This window comes from Uloborus diversus, chromosome 8 (assembly GCF_026930045.1).
Source record: "Uloborus diversus isolate 005 chromosome 8, Udiv.v.3.1, whole genome shotgun sequence".
In the NCBI taxonomy this organism is placed as follows: Eukaryota; Metazoa; Arthropoda; class Arachnida; order Araneae; family Uloboridae; genus Uloborus; species Uloborus diversus.
This window is the reverse complement of record NC_072738.1, coordinates 41,719,482-41,732,158: the sequence shown is the minus strand read 5'-3', so window position 1 is coordinate 41,732,158 and position 12,677 is coordinate 41,719,482. Positions and strand designations below refer to the sequence as shown.

At 30.6% G+C, this 12,677-nt stretch overlaps 1 protein-coding gene across 2 annotated transcripts in view; it reads right to left on the bottom strand.

Moving 5' to 3' along the window:
• LOC129227443 (ribosome biogenesis protein BMS1 homolog) overlaps positions 1–12,432 on the bottom strand; it is a 46,670-nt gene extending 34,238 nt beyond the window's left edge. For both annotated transcript variants that reach the window (XM_054862002.1, XM_054862003.1), the window contains exons 1-6: positions 12,355–12,432; positions 10,144–10,352; positions 8,819–9,009; positions 6,528–6,607; positions 3,101–3,289; positions 383–525 (exon numbers count right to left, since the gene is read on the bottom strand). In XM_054862002.1, coding sequence (XP_054717977.1) covers positions 383–525; positions 3,101–3,289; positions 6,528–6,607; positions 8,819–9,009; positions 10,144–10,322 — 782 coding nt within the window. In that variant the 5' untranslated portion in view covers positions 10,323–10,352; positions 12,355–12,432. The remainder of the gene's footprint in view (positions 1–382; positions 526–3,100; positions 3,290–6,527; positions 6,608–8,818; positions 9,010–10,143; positions 10,353–12,354) is intronic.
• Positions 12,433–12,677: the final 245 nt, after the last annotated feature.

The window sequence follows — 12,677 nt, the reverse complement described above, 5'->3', positions numbered from 1 at the left end:
TGCTATTTAAGTTGTAACCAAGTATGTGTATATAAATGAGACAAACTTTGTGAAGCAATATTAAGAGGTGTGCTGTATTTATGTTTCAGTGAAATTAATGTTTCAATTTTATAACACTAGGATTGTTACCATCACCAAGAAAGAAATTTCACTTGTGACCACCATAGACTCAAATAAAAAAATTTTGATTTGTTAAAGTCCTTATCTGAATAACAAAATAGAGTTACGAAGAGACCAAAAGAATTTAGAAAATTTTAAATTTAAGAAGATTCTAATCAAAGCATTTCAATGAGTTATATATTTAGCTTTGATCACTAACACATGCAAAAAAATAAATAAGTAAGTAAAAAGAGGAAGGGGGGGGGAATAACTTAATACTTACCTATCCACAAGCACATAAGGATGTGTTTTTTTCCACGCAGATGCTTCAAATTTCATTACAGAAATGAATCTTCCTAAATTGTGGACTTCGTTTTTAAGATACTCACCATGCAATATACCAGACAGGTAAAACATCTTCTCGCCCTACAAATAAAATAAACTACAAATTTAGAACAAAATATACATTACAAGCAGAGTTAATTACAACAGATTTGTACAAAAAAACATGGGTTGTTTTCAACAGATTTTATTTCAGTCAAAACTGAGTTGTGCCACACTTCCTGGTATTCCCTCCCCCTTGTCAAAAACTCATAATTTTATGAAGCCTCTCAAAACAAGACATTATTTTTAGTCGAGTTCTTCTCAAAATTGTTCCTTTCACCTTTTAAAATTGCAACAGATGTATTATTCTTGAAAACCTTCATATAATTTCTTAACAATGGTAATTTGCTGCATCAATTTTTTGCTATGAATTGATTTCTACATTTAAATACTTAACGTATAATTGCAACTATAATATGATGGCACCTAAAATATAACAAGTTAAATAAATTGGTGAGAGGTTCAAAAACCAGCTACGTTGTTCCATATGTTTCATCAGCCCATAATAAAAAACACAATGCCCTTTTGTAAAAGTTCACACAATCAAAGATTACAAACCTCTCAAGAACACTTATAAACATTCTTTTACTTTCAGATTAGACTAAGTCTAAACATTTGGCATTTCTAGTTTTATCTTAAAATCAAGAAATGAAACAATCAAACTCTGTCTGAACATAGTCCGAACAACAGAATCATGTGCCGGCTTAATATTTTTTCATATAAAAAGTAATTTACACTCTTAAATCACAATGGTATCTAAATTTTGAACAGAAAAGTTTTGATGATTATGAATGAGTAAGATCAGGGCCATAGGCAAAAGGGGATTATAGGGTTCAAACCCCTCCAAATTTTTAAAACTATTCTGAATGATGCTTTTTGTTCATCATAGATTTCTTAACAGATATGTTTGGTAAAACCCTTACCGAAACAAGTCTGGTCACAGTTCTGAGTAATATGATCGGCAAGAATAAAAAAAGCATAGCTGCCAATATATCAACTTTAAAAATCTTACAATGCATGCCGTGGGTATATTTGTACACTTTTTTAACCAACACACAACAAACCGTTAAAACTAAAAGCATTATATTTTCAAATCTTTACTTGTAATTAATCAGCACGGAAAAAAACTATAAAAAAACTGTATTCACAAAAGAGAAACATAGGATTACAACAAGCAGTTAGTTTCAAAAAGGCAGGCCTGTGCATTTAAAAATTTAAGAATACAAGTGTGCACTTTTGAAATATTTTTTTGGAAGAAACTAATAACTTGCTTTATTGTCTTACTTTTTCTTTTGTAAATTAATGCAGTCAGCTGCTTTTGCTGAAACTACTTTAACTGGAAGTTAAGCTTTCTGAAGTTGCTGACTTAGCAACATTCAAAAATTTTATTTCAATAACTTATTCAAAACAATATATATATATATATATATATATATATTTTATAAGTTCTTAATGATTAAAATGTTATCCAGGTTATTATCGGACAGAGAACTGCACAGCTCTGTCCTCGCCTTTCTGACACTATTAAATGTTCTTTTGCACTCTGCATTGCTGTGACGTATGGCTAGAATGGAAAGCATAGAAAAGGAGAACCTTTCATACTTCAATGAACCATTGACATCAACTAATTTCTTCAAAGCAGCCTATTTTTTATCCATCCTCTCCCTTTTTAGCGCAAGAGTGGGAAAATCATCTATGTACAGAGCGAAATTCACTTGAGCTTATCTTAGGCTCTCCATTTGCAGTTTCTCTATTCTTCTGAAGCAACATAACAGGAAACTCATAAAAAAAAGCAATACTCAGAGATCTAAAACCTAATTATCTTACAATTTTGCCATATAATTTTATAAACTTACAATACCTCTAAAAATCTTACAATGTAAGGCTAAATCTTACAAGTTGGCAGCTATGAAAAAGGGTGCACTGGAGCTTGGGAAATTGGTTACTTTCAATCTTGGCAAAACAGAAAGACATTGCTTACACTGCTGGCATTTTTGCTTCTTATTCATGAATTTTGGTTTATCAAAATTTTCAATGCCTTTGAATGGCTCGAAATATTTGAGAAAATTTTACATTTTAAAGGAGCTTTTAATGTTCATTAATTTATCTGATGGATTATTTAACATTTTAATGAAAGTTTTAATCTTGTTTAATGGTTTGTTTTATTTAAATGTCTGTTAAAATGGCAAAATAATGTATGATATCAAATAAGGAAGTTCAATCTAACTTTGACCAAACATAGTGGCAAATACTTGCATCATCACAAAGTTGTAGACTGTCGCCAACTAGGAAATCCTTGGTCTCCAAGAGTGAAAAATCCATCATATCGTCAATGCATACTTATTCTACTCCAGTCAATATATGGTGCTTAAAGCAAAAGCAAGTAATTTCTGTTGAAAAGTGACCTCTGCTCCAGCTTTCTGTTACAGTACTTAAAAGGATACATAAAAGTGACTATTGCTTGATTAAAAATCTGCCTGAATACCAACACACCCTCACTGATATTTAATGTGTTCAAAAAAAAAAAAAAAAAAAAAAAAACTGAAGAGCTTTTGTGGAATATAATTCTTTGAAAAGAGAAATACAAGAAAAATAAAAAAATGTTTAAAATAATTACACGTGGAATTTCAGTGCGATATCTTTTCTTCAGTATTGTTTTCGTTTTCTGCAGACCTTTTTTGTTCTTAAATAAATCCAAATGAGTTAAAACACCCATCAAACGAGGCATTCCATGAACTTGACAAATATTCATGAACTCAAAAGTTTCCATTTCAAACCCAGATTTAGCATCAATTAGTAACAGCACCTGTGGAACAAAAAATTATAAAATTACAGCTAACAGAACAATTTATAAACCTTTTTTGAAGAAACAACCTTTATACGAAAACGAAAATTAAGAAGGTGAAAAATTAGAATAAATAAATAAAGTAGTAAAAGGTTTAAAAAATCATTTGAAGTAAATTAGAATGTAAAAAAAAACAAAAAAAAACTTCAAAGTACGAGTATTTGATTTAAAAAAAAGTTTTTTAAAGAATTATTAAATTAAGTATTAGAAAATAGTAGTACAATTGAACCCGCTTATAACGAGCCCTGATTTAACGAGAACCGGGATTTAGCGAGGAAATCAAAAGATACTTGGTTGATACAATCAATGTTAAGTGGAGCATAACACTCTTTTTATGTGCAAACCCCTTTTAAGAGAACAATATTTTTATGATTTGTAAAATTTCTATTGAATTCCAGCTCAGCTTATCCCCCCCCCCCTTTTTTAGTAAATTTTCTTTAACATTCCAAAGTCAACCAAAGTTGGTGAGAAATCATAAATCTTGAGAGCAAGTGATGACAGCACTTTTTTTAATTTGTGGAGTAAAGAAACATTTAAAAATTATATGTGTGTATATATGTATTTCTCAAAAACAATGACCTAAAAAAACGACATTCAGACAGTTCAAAACAAAGTAACCAGCTCATTTGGTACTGTACAGTGATTAAAAAGAAGAAAATAAGCAAGTATGATGATTTTTTATGATTTTTATAACGAACTCGCTTTTTACGAGCACTCAATTATAACGAGCAAATATCGCGGTCCCTTTGCACTCGTTATAAGCAAGTTCAACTGTACTGTAACTTGTTACAGATACTTTCCCATAGAAATGGAATGAGAAATTGTTGGCCGACTTCGATAAAATGAAAAGCTTTCTGCGAACACAAATCCTAACTGGAAAATTTTTTACAAATAATTATTTTGCCTAACTCACCCTTGAATAAAAAATTACATTTGTATTCAAATATGAAAGAGAGACAAAAAAAGTGCTTTAAATCATTTAATAATTTTTTTACAATAACATATAGTTTGCTTATTTTTCACCAACTGAAGAAAACTGCCAAAACCATTATTATTTTTTTTTTTACACATGTGCTTTAAAAGGTTTTTGGAGAAAAGCTTTAACAGAAATAAACTCTGGGATTTTCTTAAAAGTTCCCTTAAAAAAAAAAAATCTCTCTTTTTTTTTTTTTTTTTTGTAAATCAACACGTTAGAAGTTTGAAAAAAAATTTCTGCAGAGTCAAAAAATTTCTGCAAACACCGTTCGCGCGTTCCTCTATATTATGCAAGACTGATTGTTGGCAGACCTGCCAGACACTATGATACAGTAATTTAATCCTTCATTTAAGAAATCCGTATGTATATCTTTAAACTTAGTCATAAGTTGAGAGAACAACATTTGGTAGAAGAAATTGTAAAGAATATGTTACATAATGTATTTTATGACTACAAAGAAACCTTATACAAAATTTAAAATTATATAACAATGCAAAATTGTACAAATTTGCATTTCCCTGTAAATTTGTGTCATTTAATGTTGTAATATTTTCTTTTACATTTTTACACAAAGGTATTTGTTTTTTAATCAGAGTGATAGTCAGATACTAAGTTTCTGAAGACGGGTAAGTGTTTACATCTTTAATGTTCAAATTTAAGAAAAAAGGATTTTTTCATATTATTTCATGTAAACATTCAATCGTTTATAAATTTCTATTTGATTTTTTTCCCTTAAATTTTGACTTTTGTAAAAGATATGGAAGAAAGTAAAAACAAATGCATTATTTAAAAGTTATATAAATAGCTAATGAATGTGCTAAAATAGCCGAACAGTGGTTTGGTACAAATACTGTAACGGATCCGGTGCGATTTCCACTTTCTTGAAAGGACGACACAGTTCTTGATTAAAAAATACAGGAAATTTATTTACACTATTTACAGGGAAGATCATCAACAACTGCTAAATTAATCATCAGCAATTAAGCAAATATCACACAACACCGTAAACTCAACGGTTACACACGTATTTACTTCCAAATACGAAAAACAACACAGCGAAATGCCTTGCAATAAACAGAGCTAATACACTCTCAGTACAAATTCTCAATCGAAACTAAACTTTTTATCCAGCGTAACGGCTTATATACACACCGAAAAGAGAGCTCTCAAATATTCCACAAGATTCCAAATGCTTCTCGAAAATAGTAGACCGTTATTTTATTTCTTCTTTTTATTCATTCACGAATCTTATCAATGAAAAATAGGGGGACCATATACTTCAACTGAATGTATAGGGGCTGTATATTCATTACGGGAAACTATTTACAGGTTACGTTACTACAATAATTACTATTTACAGAATTTGTAACAATACTATATCTACTTTGAAAATAAATAAAAATAATAATCCGGAGTAAAACGTTTCTTGAAAAATCCCGTTTTTTATCTTCAACCAGGGTATCTCATCAAAAACCAAGGTCGGCTGTATTTAATATATGTAAATATATATTTTTTCAAACATAAAGTACTAATAATGCAAGAGAAAGTACACAACAAGAGCATTTATTTTAAAATTTGATTCTTTTAAATTCTAATTTTAAGCAAACTTTTCAGAAATTCAATAATACCAAGATAAAAAGTCCTTGTTCATTATTTTTTTAAACCATTTGAATGCTCAGATTTCTAGGCTCACTAATAGTGCAACCTAATTTGTACATAGATTTTTTTTTTTTAATTTGCATTTGCTTTATTTTCTTATTAGTTAATTTTTCACTATCAGAACTTTCTCCTTTAAGGTTGGTTAGTTTATTTTCTTCAAATGCCCTCAAGGGAGTAAAGTTTACATGCAGAGCTTGCAAATAATTTCTAACTCATCAGTTGAAGAGTTTAGGTAGATGAGCATGCCAAGAGACATTTCTGAAGAAATAATGGGACTGCTACCTCCTCTCAACATATTTCTTTTCCTATTCCTTTTGATAGTTAATTAAATATGTTTTATTTCAGTGATGGGACAAGATCTGTGAAAATTAAAGAAGTTACTTTAAAGAAGCTTTCATTGTGAAAACAAAGAAAATTAACAGGTCAAACATTTTGATCAGATGCACTCATTGAATACATTATTACTTTCACTAAGCTTTTCACTTATTTATTTGACAAAAACTTTCCAACTATGCAGATTATGCTAAATATATATACATTTCTTACTGTGGTGCCTGAACTTACCAAATCCGCTATTTTTGCAACATCAATCATCATATTGATATCATTGCTGCATTCTATGAATGTGATACGTTTCTTTTTACCTAAAAAAAGAAAGAAAATGCATTAAAGATAAAATGAATAAATAAGAACACAGTTATATAAAAAGCTCTTTCATTACAGTTGAATTTAATTAACATTGACAAAAGGACATATTTTCACATGTCAACATAAATGTAAAGACAAAAATTTCAAAAAAGTAAGTCAATAACAAGAACTAGTTTAGACAAAGTCTTCATTCAAGAAAGGGTGCAAAAAATTTCCACAGCTTAAAATTTCTCCAACGCTTAAATTTTTGCCAAGAATTACCAAAACTTTCTCTCATTTTGTATTTTAAAACTCAACAATACTGGTGGCCCAGTAGCAGAAATTTTTTAGCCAGTCTGCAACACTATTTTGAGCAGTTGAAAATAACCAGCAGCATTATTATTAGTTTCATTTCAAATTTTCATAAAATATCCAAGTCCCTTGTAAAGGTCAAGACTCGGAAATTTTTGTAACTGGCCAGTGGCCCCAAGACATGATCGCCACTGTCGCTGAGTTTTAAAGTATAAAAAGGGAGGGGGGGGGGGCAGTTTTGACTATTTTTATCAAAATAAATAGTACTCTGCACTTTATGAAAAACAATTATTCAATAAATATTTATTTAAACATGAAAAATTTAAGTTGAAATAGGTTTTAGAATTTTCTTTCTCCAAAAAATGAATAAATAAATAAATTAGAAAATGAGAAGTTGGCAGGAAACTGCATTTTTGATGAAAGTGTCAGTTAATAGCAAAACCTCCATAGTAATAAGGATTAAATACAATTGTGCAGATAACAATTCACATTTTTCATGAAAATAATTCAAAGAAAAACATGATTTACTGAATATTCTATGTTATGTTCAATAGTTTGTATTAAGGTGAACATCCAATTCTGGTTTTGGAAACTTGGGCAAATAATAGTCTCCTCTATTTCCATTGTACGAATGACCAAACATGGTGCCTACGCGAAAAATTCATGATCATGATTATAAATATAATTTCGAATTTTTAAAATAAAAGTAGTACAAAATTCAAAATCCTTAAAAAAACTACAATTTAGATGAAATAGTCAGTTCTTAGCACATTAGCCTCTAGAGCAAGGAACATAAGATGATAGTCTAAATAATAAAATTTTGCATTTTTCAAGATAATAATTCCAAATTATCTGAAAAAAAATGGCACACTTTGCATAATGTTCAATAATTGGCATTGCAATAAGCATCCAATTCTGTTTATGAAAATGTAGGTTTAAAGGGTCTTGCATCAAAAAATTTTGGGAATGAAAATAACCAAACATGGCGACTACGCTAAAAACTAATATATAAATTTCTGAGTTTGTTGCAAAAAATAATTTTAAAATCCTCATGAGACTACACTTTGGTTGAAAAGTTTTTAGCACTTTTGTGTCGAAAGCAACGAGGGGATGAGGTAAAACTTTAAATATAAAATTTTTCATTTCTCAAAAAAATGATTAAAAAAAAACTTTCAGCACATTTTATGTTATTTTCATAATTTTTCAGTTTAATAAAACATCCAATTCTGCTTTGCTTTTGAAAACTTAGGCACTTTAGCATCTTGTGCACTTTGAACTTGTGAATGATCAAATATCACGACTATGTTGTTAGCTGAAAAGCCGAAGCCACCGCCTTTCCGGCCAAAAAACCAACTACATCTTTGCTGAGTTTAATTTCATTTTTTTCTTTTATTTATTTATTTATTTGTTATTTCTTTCTTTCTTTTTGTTCTTTTGTAAAATTATCTGCAGGCCAGCTGAAAAATATGCAACACACGTCTCATGTCTCTCGCAATTTCTGCTACCGGGTGGGAGGTTTTTTGGGTCTAGAAGACACTTATAAAATGGAGAAAATTGGTACTTGCACAGGAAAGCGTAATAACAGCCATATTGCATAAATTTTATGCTAATGCTTGAAAGTTGCTAGGTAGGAACTATACTACATAAAGCTGATAAATTTTGAAACTCTCCCTTTAAAATATCTGTTATTTAAGTTTTGCAAAGATATTTTTATGAGGAGAAGACTAATTTGTGAAGACGGGGAAGATTAGTTTTGTAACAAGGAAAATGCTCATAACCTACGATTCAGATAGGAAAACAAAAGAAATTCAGAAGTATAATGGAAGATTCCAATTAGGAATATAAAAGTGTTGCATTTTTATTTATAAAATTTACAGCAATTATAATTTCAACACATATTTTAAAAGGACGATTACCTGAAATAAGCGTAATTGGTCCTTGGATTGAAGTCATCTTCTGTCGAGTAAAATTTTTTATCAAACATTTTAAAAGGGTAGTCTTCCCAACTTTAGGAGGGCCGACAAGTGCAACAATAGCTGGAGATGGTCTTGCAGGGGTTCTATCAACAGTGGGAACATGATATCCTTTGCTCTTGATATCCATTGTCCTTTAAAAATTAAATAAGACATCATTATCTTATTATCCGTGTCCTTCAAGTTGTTGATAGTGGAACATGACATATTTAACTCACCATAATTGTGTTAGTTGGACTAGTTGCCTTAAAAGATGACCCACTTATTGTTAGGGGTGCAATTGGAGGTGGTGGTGGGGGGAGATTGTTTCTTAAAAAATGACCGAATTTCTGCATGATTAACAACTGAAACATGTTCAAAATGCCTTTACTGGGGGGGAGGGTAAAATAACTGACAGCAGCAATATAACAAAGCAAGGTACAGAGGTGTTGGGAGTTAGAGATGTGATTAAAGTTGAGGATAAAGTTGACCAAATGGCAGGGTTCTAGAGAAAATCTTTCACATCCCTACTCAGAAAACAATCTTAGATGCAGAAGATTCAAAACATTTTGGTACAAATATTAGAAAACACTTTGTTTGACTAATGAATAAAGTTACGGATATTGAAAAAAAAAAGTTCTGACGTGAATCTAAGTAACTGATGATTGAACTTTGGACTGTCTGGAAAGAACAGGGAACTGTCCAAAATTTTTCAGAGTCCCTTCTTGTGAAATTATAAAAACATTTTAAATCCGGAATGCTTGTGACTACTATCTTTCTGGATTTCAGAATTTTCTGAGTCCTTAATTTTTTTTCCCTCTTTTCAGCATTTATGTAAACATAAAGACCTTTAGGGGGGGGGGGGAATGAAAAATAAATTTGATTGATAGAATATTATAAAAGAAATTCAATCTTACAAATAATATGATTTTTTCAAGAATCTCAAAACACGTTCTATTTTCTACATTGAATGTGTTACAAATTGTCAATGCTGAAAACAAATAGTACAATTTGAGACATTAAGCATAAGTAATTTAGCTGAAATGAAAACGCAGGAAATTAAATCCCAATAATATCACCCTTTCAACTCATTACTAATTTTACATACATTGCATTCAAATGCAATGTAAAAATAAAAAAATTTGAAAGGTTAATTTTAAGATATGAAATTTTGTGAAGTGGCTACTTTTACTATATAAGAATATTGTAAAGGGGCCACAAAGGGGATTCAATTTGAGAATGAATCGAGCCCTGTATGCTCACAAAATTTACTATGCAAAGTTTTTTACCTTCGAAATCTTCTTTCAGCTTTTGTTGTAGACTGGATGGCAAATGCCTTGGGATTTCTTGGTTGTCCAAAATTACCATGGTCAATCTGCTTTTTCTTTTTTGCATCTTTTTTTCCTGCTTTTCGACCACTATGGGCTGTTCTATGTGGCTTTCGAGCGTCATTTTCGATATCACCCATTTCAACCTAAAGTTCTGTTTCAAGCTTTGTCTAAAAATTGAATAAAAATAATTAATAACAGATTCATATATTTGAAATAGTTTCTATCTAAAGGTTCATGCTTTAACTTATACATATAACTGATAATTTACATTTCTAGGGTAATTTTGTTAGTATTTTCAAAATATTTTAGAATTGTTGAAAGTTAATACATCAGCACCCTGTTTCTCTGGATCAATTTTTAGATTAAAAACAATATGTTCACACATATAATTTTAATTTATGATAGCTTCGAACAAAATCACAAGTATGCAGAATATTCGCTTTTTGTATTGATTAAATGTACAGCTTTGCATAGTTTGTACAATGAATCATGGTTGGTGTAATAGAAACATCACAGCAACTGAACTTGATGATAAAGCTTTAGATTGACTGTGCTTAATTCAAACAAGTGTTTAAATAGGAAGACAGTCGACCAAACCTTTGTTAACCCTTAACACGGGAGATGCGGTCTCACAGACCGCTCAAAAGTTCATCGGATCCCCCCTATTTCATTTTCAATCCGATTGAATGGCTTTTCCCCAACAGCTTTTTTTTTTTTTTTTGATATGGAACACCCCCTTGCTTATCAGTATCTTTAGGCAGAAGATGGTCCGTGGCTTAGATGACTATCGACCGTCGCACTCAGCCGTGCGGGGGGGCCCTAAGGCTTACAGCTAAGTGGTGGGGTGTGTGCGGAGAAAAGTATCTTTAGGCAGTGCATCTGGTTTAAATTTCACTGCATTCTTTAGAAGTGGTCTGTGAGATTGCACCTTCTCTTCGGTGTTACAATTTTCGGCAGTAGTAGACATGGCTCTTTATGTTAGAAACCGCGGATATAGGTTCATTTAATCTTCAGCGTTATGCGGAAGAGATACCAAATATTCTAGATGAGGTAGAGATTTGCTTGAAATGTTCACAAACTTTAGGCAATGGTGTTCTAGAGACAATGAAGGCTGAATTATTTTTTGAAATACGACGCAAAATATTAATAGTTAAAGGGCTGTCAAAATTTTTCCGTAACGTAATATAATCAACTTTCTGGTACTAACATGTTCTGTATATGTTAAAGAACAACAATGAAATCATTAATAAATAATTTATTCATTTTTATTACGTTATGAGTAATTAGTAATTTACTGCAGAATATGATTTTCTTGAAAAATCTTAGACTCTAGCAAAATTTTCTCGGAAAAGGTATATTTCGATTCAAAATTCAAAAATATGTTTTCCGCGTGCTAACTGAAGTGCAAAGAACATCGAAAATAAATTACAGGAACGTATCTTAATGATATGATTTTTAAAAAAAAATTCTAAATAGAGCTGTCTCCGTGACCTCACGTCCACTGTTACGGGTTAAAAATTATGTGTATGAATGTTTTGATTTTTTTTAATGTCTTATAAACAAGTCTATTTGATCTTTTTTACAAAATAGTTTTTTGAGTTGTAATGAACGGTAAGACTGCTTGGATATGAATGTGTTTTACTTGTTATCTGGATTGCCTTCAGTCTCAGTTAATCAAAATAAACGAGATTGAACTGTACTCATGTTTTAAAACACAAATGTGTTGTTAAATCATATCCCTAGGAAAAAATTTCGACAGCATTAATGCACCTCTGCTTTAAGCTATCGAAATATTTACATATGAACAAGACATAAAACGTCTGTTACAAATACGTCGCTCAGAAGCAAGCGCATTAAAAACATCGATTTAAAAGATATCCATTAATACAATTTTTAAAGAGCTGAAAAAGTATAATTAATAGATTTTTACAAATGTTCGCACACTGTTTCCTTAAATTCAAATTTCTTGCTTTCAATGCTGTCAAAAAATTAAAATACTCAAGAATTTATCTCAGGAGAGTTAAAGGCAAATCAAATATAGTGGAGCACTTTAGCACTGAAGATTTGACACGTTCAATTCAAAAAATATATTCATTGAATGTCATATCAAAGCTGTGTACATACCAACATTAATATTTTACCAACAATCTGATTTTAAAGGTTTTTTACCTTAAGAAATTTGTTTAGTATTCCGATTTGAAAGCACACATCATTTGTTTGTGTTTACCAAGACCATGCGGTATAAACGTTACAGTGACAGTGAAAGGTTTTAAAAGAAACGTATGTTTATAAAGGACATGTTCGCATAGAGCAACTGGAATCCCTATAACTGGAGGTCGACAGGGGGACTCGAATAATATCACTAGTGCCTTATTCATTTATTGCATTCTCTAAAATAAAATAAGGGAAACAATAGTTACCATAGAAACAACAAAAAGAAAAGAAAATATTTTCATTTCGTTCAGGAACGTAAAAGCAAAATGGTAAGCTCA